The sequence below is a fragment of the Triturus cristatus genome, chromosome 6, assembly GCF_964204655.1.
Source record: "Triturus cristatus chromosome 6, aTriCri1.1, whole genome shotgun sequence".
In the NCBI taxonomy this organism is placed as follows: Eukaryota; Metazoa; Chordata; class Amphibia; order Caudata; family Salamandridae; genus Triturus; species Triturus cristatus.
The window spans coordinates 1,861,810,586-1,861,832,476 of NC_140589.1; the positions used below are offsets into that span (position 1 = coordinate 1,861,810,586).

At 45.1% G+C, this 21,891-nt stretch overlaps 1 protein-coding gene across 2 annotated transcripts in view; it reads left to right on the plus strand.

Moving 5' to 3' along the window:
* The window catches only part of LOC146822221 (uncharacterized), a 168,703-nt gene that overhangs the window by 9,314 nt on the left and 137,498 nt on the right, over positions 1-21,891 (plus strand). The window contains exons 1-3 of one of the 2 annotated variants that reach the window (XM_085613371.1): positions 618-845; positions 5,150-5,296; positions 9,506-9,652. In XM_085613371.1, the coding sequence (XP_085469497.1) occupies positions 836-845; positions 5,150-5,296; positions 9,506-9,652 (304 nt within the window). In that variant the 5' untranslated portion in view covers positions 618-835. Of the gene's footprint in view, positions 1-617; positions 846-5,149; positions 5,297-9,505; positions 9,653-21,891 lie in introns of those variants that run through there. The other variant, XM_085613370.1, reaches the window with a different exon arrangement.

Genomic DNA, 21,891 nt, shown 5'->3' on the forward strand with positions numbered 1-21,891 from the left:
CCATGCTGCAGTGTAATCTGAAGCTACACTGGCAGTCGTGCAGAGATGGTTAACAATGGTTTGATTTTAAAGTTGAGCAGACTACTTTTTCAATGACCTGGCCAATGAAGAATAGGAGAGTGATGGACTGATAGAAGGAAAGGACAGTAGGTTCTAATTTAATTCCCCTGAGTGAGTCAAGAATTTATTGTCAACAAGATTTTTAGAGTAGTAGGTTTTGACTTGACCTTGTGTATTTTCTTTAAAGGGTAGATGTTGACATAGTTTTCCAAAACAGTGTTGAAGTCATTTAGAAGGGTGTTAGCATCGGATGCAGAGCGCATAAGGAGAGCAATGAGCTGTGCACTAAATTGTCAATGGCATAGTCTTTTAAAATTTAAAGATTTGGTCTTCTCTTTTGAGTTGACGTTGGTTTGTTGGTAGGAAGTTAATGGCGAGATAGAGACAGTGAGGTATTTGGTCCAGTCCAGATTGTTGGTGATGGTAAAAAGACAAGGTCATAGATGTAGTCTTTTGAGTGTCTTTGCTCAGTGATGTGCTGTACGCCCTTGCGTGTTTCAATTAGGTTGTTTGTGGTGGCACTTTTCATTTTGTTTTCTTTTTTTTTTTTAGCTTCTGTCTGGGATGTTGAAGTTGCCCTGGAGGGTTGAGTCAGTTTATTGGATGGATGAGGTGGTGAGGAGAATGGATTAATCAAGTCCTTGCCTGACCTGGGAGATCTGGTAATAAGATGGAAGCTGGTGGTCCGAGTTGCAAAGAATGAAAAGTGATATATCAATAAATCCGTAGAATTGAGTGTCACTTGCTTTCCTAGGGTGCTGGACTAGGAGGACTTATGACAGCTGGTGAGTCCTCCTTCTTATGTGTGCGGTCCATACAAAGAATGCTGTAAGCCATGGGAAAAGGATGTCGAGGATGTATGTGGATGTGGGGTTAAACCATGTTTCTGTAATGAAAAGGTGATCAAGCTTGTGTATAAGTGATGATGTGTCTGCAATGTCTGGTTCATAGAATGCTGCAGAACGAGTGTTAATGGGCATGATTTCAAATGTGTATTCTGTAGTTTGAGAGTGTATGGTAGTTGATCTGATATATAGAAGGTTGGATCTATGTGTTGTTAGGATCATACATGAGTGTTTTTGTTGTCTTGGTCTGGCTGTCAATGTGGGGGTTGGTAATGTGGGCTGCTGCGGGAGCCACATGGTTATATCTTAGCTTGTAGGTTTCAGGTCCTTCCTGGCCCTAATAGGCCTACATAGGCAATACCTTTGCCTGTGTCTACCCTTCACTGGCCGTGTCTATTTTTGCATGGGACACCCAGGTGATAGGACACCGTAGGGGTATTGATTAAAGTAAGGAGAAGGCCACATGTGTTGTCACTTACTGTGCAAATAGATGATGGGAAATCAGTGTCCTCTTGCTTATCTACTTCTTTCTTAAAATTGTTTTGGCAGGAAGTCATTGATGTACCTTTCTGTGCAGGTGCTAGATGGGAAATCTTCATGTCTACATTCTTTTTTGAATATGGGTTTGGCTGGAAACCAGTGATGTCCCTTACTGTGCAGATGAATGATGGGAAATGCAGTTATGTCACCTCATGTGCAGAGGGGTGATAGAAAATGATTTCTTTGTGCATGTTTTCTTCTTTGAAAGATGACTTTGGAGGGAAAACATTGATGTCACTTCTTATGCAGAAGGATGATGGGAAATGTACCAAAATCCCGTTAAAACCCATACTGGCATTGAATTATGATCTCATTACCAGAGTTCCAATCCTTAATACAACAATTTTTCATGAAGACTGGTCACGTTCCACAATAACATTTTAGTAACTCTATTTTTGTCTGAGCTTCTATAGGAAAAGCCTGCATTTGTCATGCCCACTCAATAGAGTCTCAGTGCCATCAGAATTAATAATCCATCATCCCTCTATTTCTTCAAGTCGCTGTAAAGGGGTAAATCCATTCAATAAATGGCAAGATATATGGTTGCTACTATGATCACCGCTGCTCGTGAAATGAGATGTTCAAGGCCAATTAGTTGATCAAACATAGGGACTAGCACTAGTAAAGTCCACTTGTATCTGGTTTCAGTCCTAGATTTGATTTCCAAAATGGTTCAAGAGACATGCTGCTTGATTAGCATCTTAAGTGTAAAAATTATGATGTGCTGTCATTCAATGTATTCACTGTAGTATACTGCTGTGCTTGCAGCAGGTGAGGCGACGCTCCCCCGCCCTAAGGGAGGAACTGCCACTGGCAGAATCCATTCTCCTCCCTATGCTGACTTCATAATTGAGCCAATGTACCACTCTGTTAAATAATTGTGCCCATGGGGGGACTAGCCCAAAGCGGGTGAGTTGTGGCGGGAGCTGTGGAACATCAAGTAGAAAGTGATGCACTAGTAGACAGCACCCAACCGTGCAAGACAGTGTTTATATGGGAGGTCGTTGATGTTTTTGTCACAGGGACACTCTGTCGATTAATTTGACAAGTCGAGATTAGTAAGCATTGAACCTTACAACACTTTTATATCCCAATTAACACCTACTTTGAATTAATTTACTAAATTCTCCATTTGAGTAGATTGACCTTCTTTCACAAGTAAACCTTTGTTAGAAGGATTAACTGCAAGAGGTTGATCAATACAGTCTAATAGGTGATGTAGTGTGCCCAGAGTGAGTTCAACTAAAAACGATAGTCTCTCTGCAGTAAAGTTTAGATCAGTGGATCTTACGCTCACAATGAATGCTCTTTTTCTTGGTCAATTTCACAAAAAGCCTTACTAAAAGATAGGTTACATGACATTCACTAGTATTAGAGGCATGTAAATCCACTTATATATGATAATGCAATACTCAAGCAGCATTTGAAATCTGGAGACACTGAGGATCCAAAAATAATTAAATCAAAGAGAGTGGACCATACCTAGCGTCTTCTGGCCTGTGACAGGCTCCAGGCAGGTCTTCCCATGGCCCAGGCTTTGCCCGGGCATGTCCCGCATAGCAATAGTATAAGCCTACCTAAATAGCCATCAGGTGGACAAAGTCAATGAGAACACGGGGATGTGGATGTGTCCCGCAAACGACTGTTATTACAGAGAAAAAATAATGTGGGGATTGCACAAAATCTCTAAAGACCATGCCACTCTCTGGTGAAAGTTGTCTCCTTGGTGCTTAGGTCCGCTACCTTTATATCAATCAATCAATCAATGTTAGATGTTATGTTAAATTGGTACTTATAGAGCGCGCAGCTACTCAGGTAGAGTGTCCCAGCGCTAAAAGAACTCAGGGAAGAGCTGTAACTGTTACTAAAGGCAAGAGGGGCTATTGGCTATTTCTGCAATAGCCAGGTTTTCAGCTGCTTCCTAAAGGTAAGCAAATCATGCACCCATCTGAGTGACATAGGCAGGCAGTCCCACAGGCAAGCAGCCTGAACTTGGAAGGAGCGGCTGCCTATACGGGCGCTGGAGAACTTTAATCAATCAGGGGTTTATAAAGCGCGGCTACTCTCCCGTGCATGTTTTAAGGCGCTGGTGGGGGGGCGGGGGGGGGGGCATCTGTTGGTCCCTCTGGGAGTAGAGGATCATTCAAAGAGCCAGGTCTTAAAGTCCTTCTAGAATTGGGTCGGGGTGTTCCAGGTCTTGGTGGCGAGGTAGGAGAATTAACTTCCTTCAGTTCTGGTATTGTGGATCCTGGGGACGGAGGCTAGGGCACGTGGGGCAGAACGGAGTTGTCTGGTGGGTATGTGGAATGTGAGGCAATGGTTCAGGTTTGCTGGTTCTATGTTGTGGAGAGCTTTGTAGGCAAGTTAGAAGAGCGTTGAGGTGATTTGGTGCTGACCGGGAGCCAGTGGAGTTGTCAGAGGTGTTGTGTGATGTGGTGGGGGATGTTGAGGACCAGTCTGGCAGCAGCATTTTGAACGGTCTGTAGTTTCTTGAGCTGTTCCTGGGTGACGCTGGCGTAGAGTGCATTGGCGTAGGGTATGAGTGCGTGGGTGACAGTCTTTCTGGGCTCTGTGGGGATCTATCTGAAAGCCTTTCGAAGCAGGCAGAGTGTGTAGAAGCAGGCTGAGGAAACTGCATTGATTTGGTTTTTCATTGTGAGCAATGAGTCCAGTTTGATGCCATATTGTCCACAAGACTCAGCAGTTCGCAAGCCGCTACTGTGCTTTGAATATTTTTTTCTGAGGGTACATTGAGTCGCTAAGTTATGCACCTGGGCCCTTATTACTCATAGGGCGCACTTTTACTGTTTGCACCATGTTCCATCTTTATATAGGTGCACCATGCGCAAACAGGAAAAGTGCTCCTTTCCACAGAGAATGCACACCCTTCAGGGCAGCCACAAACCCGTGCTGCCCTAGGGGCTGTGTATTCAAGGGAGACTTGGAGCAGCATCTGCGAAGCCACTCCGTGTTTTCCTGTGCAGGTGGCAATACATCTGCAATTTAAGGAGGAATTAGTGATCATTTTGAACATGGGTGCAGTGAGTTACTGCCTCCACCTGGAAGGGAATGTCTGAGGGGGGTGCTTGGGACCCCCTTTCTTGTCTCCAGAAGGCTGCTATCAGGGGGTCCACTGACAATGCACCTTTTTGTGTCGCACTTACAGTGCTCCTCCTAACAGCTTCTATACCCTTGTGCCCACGTCCATAATATGGTGCAGGACCATAGGTAAAGTGATTCCCTCATTTGCACAGTGCCACACCCCCATGCAAATGAGGGAATGACCTCTTAAGAGAGAGCCAGTGCTACATGTGCACCACCGCTATCAGTATTCCAGAAGGGGCCACACAAGCATCTGTCGCCCTTTCTGTAATATTAAAGTGCCACAGGACACTTTCTGCAATGCAGCCGCTGGCATATTTTCTCCGCAATTATTAACCTTTTCATTTCCCTGGAAATGCAAAGCATCTGAAAAAGTGCCAATTTTACAGGCAGCCCTTCACCTATCTAGAGTTAGTAGAACACTAATTACAGAATTCTTAACTCATACACTGTGATTACTGTTACATTTTGTAAGACTACAATTGTGATTTCCCATCAATGTTGCCACATTTTCACATGGTTGCAATGTTTTTGACCATATATAGATTGTAAGAGAGGTTCCTTGATAGTTGTGGGACTTATTGTGCATTTCTGCATTTTAGTGAAGCCCGGGGAGTGTCCTTTCCAGTATATGGCCTGTGATTTCCCTCCGCCATACATGCATACATGTAATGAGGACAGCGGCTGCCCAGGCTCACAGAAGTGCTGCCTCAACTTTTGCCATCGAGAATGCAGGGACGCCATGCCAGGTAACACACCTTGATACAATGCATTGGATTCCAGTTGAACTCTATGTTGGTATCTGGCAGATCACAGAAGATCCTGATTTCAGAAGCAAGTGATGCTCATAGCCATTGGTGCCTTCTCTCTGCATAGCCTGTGATCTGTCCATCGCCCTCCTGCCCAGGGCGTTACTTGTTTGTGTTTCTAACATTCATTGCAGATAACAAGAAAATAGTGTGTCGTGTACGTAGGTCAATTCATACCTATTACAGCTAAAGACCACCAAACCCACATTGTCTGCCAGCTATAACACTATTGACTAACGTATTTTGTGTCCTGCCTGCATCACGCCCATTCTTTCTGTGAAGAATGCCCTGATTCCACTCCAGAGCCACCCTTGATAAGTCGAGTCCCAGCTGCCTTTGTATGCACCTTTTCCAAATTGTTTCCGTTCCTCAAATGTAACACTCCCCTAGATTGTTAAGAACCAACATTTCAGCTCCTCAACTTTACAGACACCCTCAAGGTAACTGTGATTGTTCTCCTGGTCTCTTCCATTCATATCCCTTTCCAAAGAGGCATCTGTAACCTCTTTCAACACTTTTTAATATGTGCCTGATGCCATCTGTGTCCCCCTGTCTTGGTGCTGCTCTTAAGAGGCACAATGTTTCCTGATTCTTGTATTGATCAAATTAATTCTGTACATTCTGGAGGAGATGAGAGGGACAATAGATTTTATAGAGATCGTACTCTTCTAGTGGAACACCATCACCCTTTTGCACACAACTCCAACAGAAGAACCACAACTTGGTCTACGCTCACAAGTTCGTCTACACTCACAAGTTGACCTACACTCACCAGTCTGATTACATTTCCAGGGATGCACCACCCAATGCATGTTTTCAATAACTCTCATTTGCTTACAACATGTAGTGTAAATGAAAGAATGTAGAAGAAGGAACTGAAACAGATAGGATTTAAGATTTCTTTTCTCCAGAAGGATAGGTGGTTAGTTAGAGAGATCAATTTAGATGCCAGTGTTTTCCAGTGTTTACCGCAAGGGGGTAATGTGAGCAGCCCCTATCCATACACATCTAATATGAGGTCCAATGAGCCAAATGGTGTTTACTGAGTTCAAGGTGTGTTTAGAATGGTAGAGCTGAAATTTGTTTCTCAAATATAGAACCTGGTCTGACTGATGGCCTAGTGGGCTAAGCAAAGACATTTAAAAATGGAGCATCAATCGCTGGGAGCTAGTATACTGTGTTATGTTAAGTCAATGTGTGAGATCAGGGAGGCAGACCTAAAATGAGCTGATGGGCAGCATGTTCAATGATAAGAAACTGCTGCAGGATGTAGGCTACGTATCCAAGTTTAAGTGAGTTGCCATGATCAAGTCTAGATGGAATTGTGGCTTGAATTGTGTTTTTTTCTGGTAGAATCAGAGAGGAGAGGCACAATTTTATGGAGCATCCATCAGTGAAAAATCAGGAAGAGGCTGCACGTCCTAATTGTCCTGAGAATGAGAGGGACGTATCTGAAAGAAAACTAAGTTAACATAAGATTTAGGTGTTGGCAGAGGTCCACGTTTCTAGTGCCCCAAGAGGGTGGCCACAAGGGAGTTAGTTATTCATGATCAGTACTAATTTCTTAGCACTTTTGAGTTTAAGTAAGTTGTTATTTATTTATGGTTTCTTAGCCGCCATGCATGGATAGAATTTTTCCTCAATGCCGATTAGGTTGATTTGATTGAAAGATGCAATGATATGGATGTCATCTTCATGTCGCTATTGAACCTGCAAGGATGGATTACAGAGGTGAGTGGAATCAAGTAAGTGCTAAAGGGAGTAGGGCTTGAGAATGTGCACTGAGGAACTTCTTATGCAACCAGAAGGCAAGAAAAACATGTGTGATAGTTGGATAGCTTGAGTTGTACATGGCAAAAACAAATGTAGGCACTCCAAGGTCTGTTATATAACAATAGATTGATTAGGTGCTCATAGGAAACCTTGTGGAAACCACTAGGTCTAGAAGTGTCAGGGTGCATGAACCCGAAACGCGTTTGGCCATGTATTTTTGATGAAAGCCATATGCAGAGGCTGCTGTCGTCCTCACTTTAAGAGGCTATGTGGAGCGTGAGGGCGTTCTCAACAAGGGTGCTTTGTGTGTTGAATTTTGGCGGCTGAACCTATTCGCGAGAACGAACCACCGCTGAAACGCGGACCTATAGCGTCAGCCAGTGGAGAGGCGCTGGTGTCAGGACGTACCACACTAAAAAGTGAGAGACTTTTTTACAGTCAGCATACCCCAGTATGCGTGCCAGCATCGACCCACTGGAGTTTTTTATACAAACTTTGATTTTGAAACCTCAGCGCAACCCACTAAGGTGTTTATCATTGTTGTAAGGACTGCTAATACCAGAAGGCCTTGCGGCCGATGCCCACCAAGGCGGGAGTACACGCCCATAAGGGCAGAACTATTAAATTAAAGCAGGTGTTTTCCCTTACTTGTGCTGCTGTGTTTCGTGTGAAGGGGCCAGTGAATAAGGGTGCAGGAACCCGAAACGCGTTTGGCCATGTATTTTTGATGAAAGCCGTATGCAGAGGCTGCTGTCGTCCTCACTTTAAGAGGCTATGTGGAGCGTGAGGGCGTTCTCAATAAGGGTGCTTTGTGTGTTGGATTTTGGCGGCTAAACCCAGTCGCGAGAATGAACCGCCGCTGAAACGCGGACCTATAGCGTCAGCCAGTGGAGAGGCGCTGGTGTCAGGATGGACCACACTCAAAAGTAAGAGACATTTTTACAGTCAGCATAACCCAGTCTGCGTGCCAGCATCGACCCACTGGGGTTTTTTATACAAACTTTGACTTTGAAACCTCAGCGCAACCCACTAGGGTGTTTATCATTGTTGTAAGGACTGCTAATACCAGACGGCCTTGCTGCTGACGCCCACCAAGGTGGAAGTACACGTCCATAAGGGCATAACTATTAAATTAAAGCAGGTGTTTTCCCTTACTTGTGCTGCTGTGTTTCGTGTGAAGAGGTCAGTGAACAAGGGTGCAGTAACCTGAAACGCGTTTGGCCATGTATTTTTGATGAAAGTCGTATGCAGAGGCTGCTGTCGTCCTCACTTTAAGAGGCTATGTGGAGCGTGAGGGCGTTCTCAATAAGGGTGCTTTGTGTGTTGGATTTTGGCGGCTGAACCCAGTCGCGAGAATGAACCGCCGCTGAAACGCGGACCTGCAGAGTCAGCCAGTGGAGAGGCGCTGGTGTCAGGACGGACCACACTCAAAAGTGAGAGACTTTTTTACAAACAGCATACCCCAGTATGCGTGCAAGCATCGACCCACTGTTTTTTTTTTATTTTGAAACCTCAGCCCAACCCACTAGGATGTTTATCATTGTTGTAAGGACTGCTAATACCAGAAGGCCTTGCTGCCGACGCCCACCAGGGCGGGAGTACACGCCCATAAGGGCAGAACTATATATAGAAACAAGCTTAAGAGCCTGAGAAGGGGATGTGTCGTGCCATAAATACCATGCCCTAAATATCACCTATAAAACTGGAAGGAATATACTAAGATATATATCCAAAAAGACAATATTTTTTTGGGAAGCTATATTTATGTCAGAAAATATTTCCATATATGATATTCTCGCATACAAAAGAGGATGAATCAATCCCATTTAATACATTTGTTAGGGAGGTGATTCCTCCACATAGAAATATAGTAAAGCAGGCCACATATGCAAATGTGCATTTGTATTCCATTTGGTTATTAGGAATCATATCAATATGAATATTGTTCTTGGAAGAATCCTGGGATTCATCATCGATCCCACACAAGTCTGAAATGTACACCTAACTTAGAACTAGCCATCAAAGTGCAAAATTCCATCTTTCGTCACTAGACCAGTGCAAATCAGGCTGTCAGAGAGCAATTCCAACCAGCTGGCCTCATTATCAAATACGCCCACCATGAAGGGCTCCTCAATCTACAGCTGTGGAAAGAAGTCCAAGAGTCAGGATAGTGGTGTGCACTAGTCCATTTGTAGCTGGATGACCATCATGTTCTATTTCAGAGAACTGGACATCATGTGCACACAGTCTGTGGGATGCACTGGCTTTTGCTTTCCAACAGTGGAGGCCTCAGAGGCAAGCGTATGAGTTATGTTTTGCTCTTATATTTACATCACATGAATAGACAGAATGTAAGATATGTACCTCTTTCAACAGCAAAAGGAAAACCTGGGACTTGCCCACCACACTATCGACACATGTTCCCAGACAAGGATGACACGTGCCGCACTGACAAAGATTGCAAAGGAGAGCTGAAGTGCTGCGACTGGCAGGGGGGATTCACATGTGTGGCTCCTGTCAGAGGTAAGTGAGCCTCATCACATTGTCTCCCCCCCGTTTCATTGTACAGATGTTCTAGATCTGGTCTCTCCTTTATGTTTTAGAGTAGGGCTATTCTGCATCCTGCTGTCCTCCTTGCTCTTGTACAGCCATTAAACACCATGATATCCATCGTTTTATTGTACAACAACCTCCTGCTCTCCCTCCCTGTTACATTGTACAGTTATTCTACATTCTCCCTCGCACTCTGTTTCACTGTGCATCTATTCTGCATCTGCTCTAGACCTCTGTTTCATTGTGCAGCTATTCTTTATCCCCTCTCAGCCTCTGTTTCATTGTGCAGCTATTCTGCATCCTACTCTCATCCTCTGTTTCATTGTGTAGCTATACTGCATCCTGCTCTCACCCTCTGTTGCGTCCTACTCTCACCCTCTGTTTCACTGTGCAGCTATTCTGTATCCTACTCTCACCCTCTGTTTCACTGCAGCTATACTGCATCCTACTCTCACCCTCTGTTTCACTGTGCAGCTAAACTGCATCCTACTCTCACCCTCTGTTTCATTGTGCAGCTAAACTGCATCCTACTCTCACCCTCTGTTTCACTGCAGCTATACTGCATCCTACCCTCACCCACTGTTTCACTGTGCAGCTATACTGCATCCTTCTCTCACCCTCTGTTTCACTGTGCAGCTATACTGCATCCTACTCTCACCCTCTGTTTCATTGTGCAGATATACTGCATCCTACTCTCACCCTCTGTTTCACTGTGCAGCTATTCTGCATCCTACTCTCACCCTCTGTTTCACTGTGCAGCTATACTGCATCCTACTCTCACCCTCTGTTTCACTGTGCAGCTATACTGCATCCTACTCTCACCCTCTGTTTCACTGTGCATCTATACTGCATCCTTCTCTCACCCTCTGTTTCACTGTGCAGCTATACTGCATCCTTCTCTCACCCTCTGTTTCACTGTGCATCTATACTGCATCCTACTCTCACCCTCTGTTTCACTGTGCATCTATACTGCATCCTACTCTCACCCTCTGTTTCACTGTGCAGCTATACTCCATCCTACCCTCACCCTCTGTTTCACTGTGCAGCTATACTGAATCCTACGCTCACCCTCTGTTTCACTGTGCAGCTATTCTGCATCCTACTCTCACCCTCTGTTTCACTGTGCAGCTATACTGCGTCCTACTCTTACCCTCTATTTCACTGTGCAGCTATACTGCATCCTACTCTCACCCTCTGTTTCACTGTGCAGCTATACTGCATCCTTCTCTCACCCTCTGTTTCACTGTGCAGCTATACTGCATCCGACTCTCACCCTCTGTTTCACTGTGCAGCTATACTGCATCCTACTCTCACCCTCTGTTTTACTGTGCAGCCATACTGCATCCTACTCTCACCCTCTGTTTCACTGTGCAGCTATTCTGCATCCTACTCTCACCCTCTGTTTCACTGTGCAGCTATACTGCATCCTACTCTCACACTCTGTTTCACTGTGCAGCTATACTGCATCCTACTCTCACCCTCTGTTTCACTGTGCAGCTATTCTGCATCCTACTCTCACCCTCTGTTTCACTGTGCAGCTATACTGCATCCTACTCTCACCCTCTGTTTCACTGTGCAGCTATACTGCATCCTACTCTCACCCTCTGTTTCACCGTGCAGCTATACTGCATCCTACTCTCACCCTCTGTTTTATTGTGCAGCTATTCTGCTTTCTACTCTCACCCTCTGTTTCACTGTGCAGCTATACTGCATCCTACTCTCACCCTCTGTTTCACTGTGCAGCTATACTGCATCCTACTCTCACCCTCAGTTTCACTGTGCAGCTATACTGCATCCTACTCACACCCTCTGTTTCATTGTGAAGCTATACCTGTGCACTTATACTGCATCCTACTCTCACCCTCTGTTTCACTGCACCTATACTGCATCCTACCCTCACTCACTGTTTCACTGTGCAGCTATACTGCATCCTACTCTCACCCTCTGTTTCACTGTGCAGCTATTCTGCATCCTACTCTCACCCTCTGCTTCACTGTGCAGCTATACTGCATCCTACTCTCACCCTCTGTTTTACTGTGCAGCTATACTGCATCCTACCCTCACCCTCTGTTTCATTGTGCAGCTATACTGCATCCTACTCTCACCCTCTGTTTCACTGTGCAGCTATACCTGTGCAGGTATACTGCATCCTACTCTCACCCTCTGTTTCACTGCAGCTATACTGCATCCTAACCTCACCCACTGTTTCACTGTGCAGCTATACTGCATCCTACTCTCACCCTCTGTTTCACTGTGCAGCTATTCTGCATCCTACTCTCACCCTCTGTTTCACTGTGCAGCTATACTGCATCCTACTCTCACCCTCTGTTTCACTGTGCAGCTATACTGCATCCTACTCTCACCCTCTGTTTCACTGTGCAGCTATTCTGCATCCTACTCTCACCCTCTGTTTCACTGTGCAGCTATACTGCATCCTACTCGCACCCTCTGTTTCACTGTGCAGCTATTCTGCATCCTACTCTCACCCTCTGTTTCACTCTGCAGCTATACTGCATCCTACTCTCACCCTCGGTTTCACTGTGCAGCTATACTGCATCTTACATTCACCCTCTGTTTCACTGTGCAGCTATTCTGCATCCTACTCTCACCCTCTGTTTCACTATGCAGCTAAACTGCATACTACTCTCACCCTCTGTTTCATTGTGCAGCTAAACTGCATCCTACTCTCACCCTCTGTTTCACTGCAGCTATACTGCATCCTACCTTCACTTACTGTTTCACTGTGCAGCTATACTGCATCCTTCTCTCACCCTCTGTTTCACTGTGCAGCTATACTGCATCCTTCTCTCACCCTCTGTTTCATTGTGCAGCTATACTGCATCCTTCTCTCACCCTCTGTTTCACTGTGCAGCTATACTGCATCCTTCTCGCACCCTCTGTTTCACTGTGCAGCTATACTGCATCCTACTCTCACCCTCTGTTTCACTGTGCAGCTATACTGCATCCTACTCTCACCCTCTGTTTCACTGTGCAGCTATACTGCATCCTACTCTCACCCTCTGTTTCACTGTGCAGCTATACTGCATCCTTCTCTCACCCTCTGTTTCACTGTGCAGCTATACTGCATCCTTCTCTCACCCTCTGTTTCACTGTACAGCTATACTGCATCCTACTCTCACCCTCTGTTTCACTGTGCAGCTATACTGCATCCGACTCTCACCCTCTGTTTCACTGTGCAGCTATACTGCATCCTACCCTCACCCTCTGTTTCATTGTGCAGCTATACTGCATCCTACTCTCACCCTCTGTTTCACTGTGCAGCTATTCTGCATCCTACTCTCACCCTCTGTTTCACTGTGCAGCTATACTGCATCCTACTCTCACCCTCTGTTTCACTGTGCAGCTATACTGCATCCTACTCTCACCCTCTGTTTCACTGTGCAGCTATACTGCATCCTACTCTCACCCTCTGTTTCACTGTGCAGCTATACTGAATCCTACGCTCACCCTCTGTTTCACTGTGCAGCTATTCTGCATCCTACTCTCACCCTCTGTTTCACTGTGCAGCTATACTGCATCCTACTCTCACCCTCTGTTTCACTTTGCAGCTATACTGGATCCTACTCTCACCCTCTGTTTCACTGTGCAGCTATTCTGCATCCTACTCTCACCCTCTGTTTCACTGTGCAGCTATACTGCATCCTACTCTCACCCTCTGTTTTACTGTGCAGCTATTCTGCTTTCTACTCTCACCCTCTGTTTCACTGTGCAGCTATTCTGCATCCTACTCTCCCCCTCAGTTTCACTGTGCAGCTATACTGCATCCTACTCTCACCCTCTGTTTCACTATGCAGCTATTCTGCATCCTACTCTCACCCTCTGTTTCACTGTGCAGCTATACTGCATCCTACTCTCACCCTCTGTTTTACTGTGCAGCTATTCTGCTTTCTACTCTCACCCTCTGTTTCACTGTGCAGCTATACTGCATCCTACTCTCACCCTCTTTTTCACTGTGCAGCTATTCTGCATCCTACTCTCACCCTCAGTTTCACTGTGCAGTTATACTGCATCCTACTCTCACCCTCTGTTTCACTGCAGCTATACTGCATCCTACCCTCACCCACTGTTTCACTGTGCAGCTATACTGCATCCTACTTTCACCCTCTGTTTCACTGTGCAGCTATTCTGCATCCTACTCTCACCCTCTGTTTCACTGTGCAGCTATACTGCATCCTACTCTCACCCTCTGTTTCACTGTGCAGCTATACTGCATCCTACTCTCACCCTCTGTTTCACTGTGCAGCTATACTGCATCCTACTCTCACCCTCTGTTTCACTGTGCAGCTATACTGCATCCTTCTCTCACCCTCTGATTCACTGTGCAGCTATACTGCATCCTTCTTTCACCCTCTGTTTCACTGTACAGCTATACTGCATCCTACTCTCACCCTCTGTTTCACTGTGCAGCTATACTGCATCCGACTCTCACCCTCTGTTTCACTGTGCAGCTATACTGCATCCTACCCTAACCCTCTGTTTCATTGTGCAGCTATACTGCATCCTACTCTCACCCTCTGTTTCACTGTGCAGCTATTCTGCATCCTACTCACACCCTCTGTTTCACTGTGCAGCTATACTGCATCCTACTCTCACCCTCTGTTTCACTGTGCAGCTATACTGCATCCTACTCTCACCCTCTGTTTCACTGTGCAGCTATACTGCATCCTACTGTCACCCTCTGTTTCACTGTGCAGCTATACTGAATCCTACGCTCACCCTCTGTTTCACTGTGCAGCTATTCTGCATCCTACTCTCACCCTCTGTTTCACTGTGCAGCTATACTGCATCCTACTCTCACCCTCTGTTTCACTTTGCAGCTATACTGGATCCTACTCTCACCCTCTGTTTCACTGTGCAGCTATTCTGCATCCTACTCTCACCCTCTGTTTCACTGCGCAGCTATACTGCATCCTACTCTCACCCTCTGTTTTACTGTGCAGCTATTCTGCTTTCTACTCTCACCCTCTGTTTCACTGTGCAGCTATTCTGCATCCTACTCTCCCCCTCAGTTTCACTGTACAGCTATACTGCATCCTACTCTCACCCTCTGTTTCACTGTGCAGCTATTCTGCATCCTACTCTCACCCTCTGTTTCACTGTGCAGCTATACTGCATCCTACTCTCACCCTCTGTTTTACTGTCCAGCTATTCTGCTTTCTACTCTCACCTTCTGTTTCACTGTGCAGCTATACTGCATCCTACTCTCACCCTCTGTTTCACTGTGCAGCTATTCTGCATCCTACTCTCACCCTCAGTTTCACTGTGCAGTTATACTGCATCCTACTCTCACCCTCTGTTTCACTGCAGCTATACTGCATCCTACCCTCACCCACTGTTTCACTGTACAGCTATACTGCATCCTACTCTCACCCTCTGTTTCACTGTGCAGCTATTCTGCATCCTACTCTCACCCTCTGTTTCACTGTGCAGCTATACTGCATCCTACTCTCACCATCTGTTTTACTGTGCAGCTATTCTGCTTTCTACTCTCACCCTCTGTTTCACTGTGCAGCTATACTGCATCCTACTCTCACCCTCTGTTTCACTGTGCAGCTATTCTGCCTCCCACTCTCACCCTCTGTTTCACTGTGCAGCTATACTGCATCCTACTCTCACCCTCTGTTTCACTGTGCATCTATACTGCATCCTACTCTAACCCTCTGTTTCACTGTGCAGCTATTCTGCATCCTACTCTCACCCTCTGTTTCACTGTGCAGCTATACTGCATCCTACTCCCACCCTCTGTTTCACTGTGCAGCTATTCTGCATCCTACTCTCACCCTCTGTTTCACTGTGCAGCTATTCTGCATCCTACTCTCACCCTCTGTTTCACTATGCAGCTAAACTGCATACTACTCTCACCCTCTGTTTCATGGTGCAGCTATACTGCATCCTGCTCTCACCCTCTGTTTTACTGTGCAGCTATTCTGCATCCTACTCTCACCCTCTGTTTCAAACTCGAATTCAAAAACTTTATTTGGTTTATAAACTGTTGGAGGGAGGACCACCGGGGAGTCGATGAGACTACTCCGGGGCACCTTCCTACCGCAAAGTTATAGCCCAGCGCCGTTGAGAAGCCCCCCCTCGGGGAGGTCTTTCTCCTATAATCGTACCAGGCCCAGTAACACCACCACACAGGACTCAATATCAGTTGCTTGACTTGGTTCTTTATCAGCAGTAGTACGTTTCAATATTTACAGTGGGATCGAGGGATTCAGTAAGAGTCTCAATGTCTTTCAGAGGGATAGGGTAGCGGGACAGTCTTGGTACCAACCAGGTACGGGAGGGCTCTGTGGTAAATAATTCTCCTTTACCTGGACTTAATTTGATACAGAAACATAATTAAATAGCTCAGTAAAATGAGAGGCAGAATCCGTGGTATTAGAGGTTCGGAATGGGCTTTATTCCAATGATCGATTATAATCGGTTGCTCCAAGTTCCATCACCACGGAGGTTCAGGAAGTGAAGTACATACTTTATTGACAAGAAGTAACCTTTATAGTACATACATTACAATGAAGCGAATGCAATAGGCGTAACAATTGATAAGGAAAATGACGATTTGTCTGCGTAACCAAAAATGGGTGTAATAAGGCGTAAAAAGGAACATAATTGGTTATGATGTCACCTATAGGCGGATCTATAAGATAATACTTGGCATAGATGCGCGCGCAGCAGTATGACGTGTGATTGACGTGCAACTAGGGGGTGAAGGGGACTTGACATTTAGCTCTACATGTGGAGACAAAAAGTCTGGGGGGTCAAGTCAACCTAATCCCAAATCATATCTAACATCCTATGTTTAAAGAACTATGTTATCCATAAAAGAAGGACTCTCGGACAGAATCTATTCTATACTGACTGTGCGTGCGTGTACAAGCGTCTAAATGTCTACACTGAAAGCGAGGGGGTAGGAATATTCCATGGTAACAGGGCTATGAATTACTTGCATGAGGACAGAGAAGTCGAGCCTTTTGCTCGGTAGCTGGAAGAATGTTTACTTAAACTACTAGACAGGAATGCATCGGCTGAGGGGGAAGCAGATAACTCGAAGGCGAAATACAGTTCTTGGCAGAGAATAGGCTGATGTCAGGCTTCGTGAGCCGCGCAGAGAATGAGACAAAGTTCATGGTCACAGATGCAGGCTCGAACTGGAGTTTTCAGAGGCAGAAAGCAAGAGGAGTTTGATGACAGAATCAGGGCCTACTTGCCTGGACTGTAAAATGGCATAAGTGAACCATACAAAGCCGGTGGCCTTTCATACTTAGGAATGGAATATCCGGCCTATTCATGGCGGATCTGACAGAGGACATGTTGACGGTGGACGCACATGTATTTGCGTCTTCATAACTGGAACTGGAGGGAACATACATGTACTTGTGACATGCACATAGAACCGTTGGGGTCCAAGATAGGGGACATAACTGATCGGGAAAATCCATATTTCCACATTCCCTCCTTGTCCCCCTACTTGCCCGTTAAGAGATATCAATCTTCATCAATCCATTGATCTGTTAATATAACATCATTTGTTCTTCTTTCTTCTTCCGGGACGAACGAAATCTTGGTGGTGGAATACACGATGTGGTACACAGACCACAAATCGCTGGTCCACATTGCAGACATAGACAACAACTGAATAGTATGAGAAGGCCAATACCTAGGAAGGATAAAACTCTCCATCCCCAGGCCGATATCACACTCCAAAACCAACTGGACCAAGTCCAAGTGCCTGGGTTCTGGTGTATCTGGTTTACAATCTTATGAAGGCGAGTGATGGCTTTATATACAGATGGCGAATTTTCTGGTATGAATACGCAGCAGCTTGATCCGATGACCCTACAAGCTCCGCCCCTATCAGCCAGGATGACGTCAAGGACAAGACGATTTTGAAGCACAACAATCCGCATAGCAGACTGCTCTTCCGTTAAATTGCCTAAGGCGGAAATAGTCTCATTCACTACTGCTTCAAGGGTTCTAGTTAATCTACGTATCAGTTTACTATTAGTAACAGTACCTATATAAGGAAAGATGCCTTTATTGAAATCTGTGTATTTTTCCCATGCTGTTTCAGTGTAATCGACAATTGGGAGATCTCTCCGCTCCCTGTTGTGTACTAAATGAATATTTCTGTAATAATCAGGAGGAGCTAGGAAAACAGGTGGCAAAAGGAATGCAATGTAGCAGGTACCATCCCAGTCTAGAGGTAGACGCATATATGCAGTCTGACCACATATAAAGTAGGAGTGGCGATAAGCTCTAAATGAAGATTTGCCTTGATCACTGAATTCTACTGTAGTGGTGCATTTACTATGGCCCATATGTATGGAACCAACTTTTCTTACACATAATTCACCCTTCGCTGGGAATACTGACATGGTGGGCAAGACTAGTTCAACTTCGGATACGACATTCAGAATCATGAGATTAGGTGTAAAATTACCTAATCCATATACTTCATTTTCTAGATCAGTTCCTGTTCTCTTGGGGCGACCCTCCTTGTCAGGGTAGCAGACTTTGAGTAAAACTAGGTTCAGATTTCCCCATACCCAATGATCTTGGTAAACTGCTGTGTCTGAGTCTATGGAATTGATTAAACTAAACCATGCTCCACAGGATCCATTATGTGTAAACGGATGTGGAAAGAAAGGCAGGACTCCTTCATAATTCTGATAGGGAGGGAGTCGGCCACACACCCAACAATTAGTGGCATTACTAGTCTGATGGGAATGATGTAACATACTAATGAAAGTGTTATTGCGCAGCGCAAGTCTATAAGACAATTCATGTGGAGGTAAGTCACTAAAAGAATGTTCAGCAGTAACATTATAAACATGTCTAGAAATAGGGTAATATATGTGCAACAATATGCTTGCAGTAATTATTAAAAGACTCAAGAAAAACAAGATTATTAATGTCACTATGCAATGGCTACGCAGTGATTTACAATACGCCTGTCGTTTCATCATTTTTCGCGATTGTCCATGATTCAGGTCTAGAGGATACATGTCAGAGACAGATTCAACCGCTTCACCTAGGAGAGGACTTAAACAATCAAATCGTCTGACGTTCTAGGCCTCAATTTAACTTTGTAGAGGTCAGTTTCAGTCTTTTCAACCAAAGGAAGTTTTGAATCAGTCTGTGAGGGAGTGCAGGGCACAATGTCTATATCCGAGGATTGTCCATGAAATTTCTTGATATGACTTGAATGAATCCAGCCCTTGCGGCCCTCGATCTTCACGGCTGTTCTTGTGGTCAGCAGAACCAACTTGGGTGTCTTCCACCTGGGCTCCAGCGGAGTCTTTCGGTCGAAATTTTTTACAAACACGAAATCACCCGGAACTACGTCATGGGGTTTCACCTCAGTGTTGTCGGGAAATGCTGCAGCAACCTGTGAACGACAAGATTGTAGTGCAGACATCAAGGAAGCCAAGTAATCTGTCAGCATATTACAGTCAATATCAGTTATTTTACGTGGTATGGGCGTCCCCCACATATTTGGTGGTCTGCCGAAGATCACCTCATACGGGGATAGCCCTGTTCGAGAGTGTGCTACCATTCTCATGTAAAAGAGTGCAACTGGTAATGCTACTATCCAGTCGACACCCTTCTCTCTGCATATTTTGGACAGTCTGATTTTCAGTATCTGATTATGTCTTTCTACGAGACCTGCTGCCTCGGGGTGTCGAACACAGTGGAATTTCCACTGATATCCTAGCAGAAGTGAAACATGTTTCATTAATTCGGATGAGAACGGCTGGCCGTTATCTGAGTAGACAACACGTGGTAAACCGTATCGTGGGAAGAATTCTCGAACCAACTGTTTGGCAGTAGTCGGGGCAGTGTAATCTGAAACTGGGTATGCCTCCGTCCAACGGGACAGAGCGCAGACAACTACGAGAACATATTTGAATCCTCGACATCGTTCCATCTGGATATAATCCATCTGGAGGACTTCAAAAGGGTGGTCAGGAGGATGAAATCCACCCTGTTCTACGGGAACGCTTTTTCCTGGGTTGAACTGGCAACAGATCATACAGGTACGGACCTTTTGTTTGGCTGCTGCTCGTAAATGTCTATTGAACCAGATGTGTTGAATGCTGTCTAGCATAGCTTTTTCTCCTAGATGCGCTGGACTATGTATAGTGTTAATTATAACTTGGACCATTGAATCAGGGAGGAACCATACAGACTTTTCCTTCATCATCCATCCTTGGTCCGTTTGGATCCCCCCTAATTCAGTCCATTTCTTTATTTCGTCTGGTGTAGCATGTGTCTGTATGTCAATTACGTCAAGGGTAGGATCTTTAACTGTCATACAATGTGTCGGTATCGGGACTATTGTCTTTGTCATGTCGGGGGTTTGAGTTTGAGCAGTCTGTTTAGCTGTTCTGTCGGCTAGATCATTGCCTTGGGAAATGATATCAGTAATCTTCGTATGAGCCTTACATTTCATAATTGATATTGCAGTGGGTAGATGTATCGCATCTAATAAGGCATGAATGAGGGGTCCGTGCTGAATGTGGGCACCGTGGGAAGTTAAATAACCTCTTTCTCGCCACAGCACGCCGAAGTCATGTACAACTCCGAATGCATAACGTGAGTCAGTGTATATGTTGACTTTTTTATTTGTGGCTTGAATACAGGCTTGTGTCAGAGCGATGAGCTCTGCGGCTTGAGCTGACAAAGTATTTATACGATTAGTTTCAATGACTTCAGTATCTGTGGTGACTGCGTAAGCAGCCACTAACTCTCCTGTACTTGTTCTCATACATGAACCATCTACATACAACGTCAGGTCTGGATCTGACAATGGGACATCTGTCAAGTCTTGTCTGGGTTTTGTCGTTATAGTAATAACTTCAATACAGTCATGAGCTAGTGGGTCTGTTCCGGTTACTGGCAAAAGTGTGGCAGGATTCAATGTGTTACAGCGTCTGATTTCTATATGTGGCTGAAACAGTGTTAGTTCGTACCCTGTAAGTCTTGCTATAGTCAAATGTTGTGTTTGCGTTCTATTTACAAGGACCTCTACTGTGTGTGGTACTTGAACTGTCAATGGATGTCCTAACACTATGGCATCGCTTTGTCTAATTGCTAAAGCTGTCGCTGCTACTGATTTCAGGCATGCAGGCAAAGCCTGAGCTACTGGATCTAATGTACTAGAAAAATAAGCACATGGTTTGTGTGCTCCTGCTTGTTCCTGTGTGAGTACTGACAAGGCAGTACCTTCGCGTTCTGTAACAAAAAGTGTAAACTGTTTTCTGTAACATGGTGTTGCTAAAACAGGTGCTTGACATAAAGCTTTCTTTAGGCTTTCAAAAGCTTGTGTATGTTCTTGAGTCCAAGGGAGAACAGTCGATGTGGCTGCCTCCTGTGTTGTCAACTGAATGAGTGGTTTTGCTAGAAATGCATACTGAGGGATCCACTGCCTACAATATGAAGTGAGGCCTATGAAAGCCCGTACCTCCTTTTGTGTCTTGGGTATTGGCATGTTAGCTATTAACTGAATGCGGTCGGGTGTAAGCTGCCTTCCCTCCTTGGACAGCGAGTGTCCAAGATAAACAACTCGCTGGACACAGAATTGCAGCTTAGAAGGGGACACCTTGTGCCCCTTTTCGGCTAGAAATTGTAAAACTGTCAGTGATGCTTTTTCACATTCAGGTTCGCTTCTCGCGGTGATCAGCAGATCATCGACGTATTGAAGCAGAGCAGTGTTAACTGGCATGTGGATACTATCGAGTTCTCGTTTCAGTGCTTGGCTATAGATGCTGGGGCTTTCTGTAAATCCTTGAGGTGCGCGTGACAATTTAAAGCTACGTCCATTTAAACTAAATCCGAACAAATATTGGCTTTCCGGATCTATTGGGACGCTGAAAAAGGCATTCTTGAGATCGATTACAGTAAAGAATGTTGCTTCGGAATCAATAGCTGTCAGTAATGACGAGATATCTGGAACCACAGGGAATTGTGGCACAATGCATTTGTTTAACTCGCGCAGATCAATAACCAATCGATATACTGGCGGGGCCTTAGGATCTGTTCGTTTAAGAATCGGAATTATCGGTGAATTACATACATTGGAGTCTGTTTCTACAACTACTCCTTGGGTAATAAGCTCGTCAATGATTTGTAGTAAAGCCACTACAGCATCTGGTGGTAACTTGTATTGTCGCATTCGTGGTAGC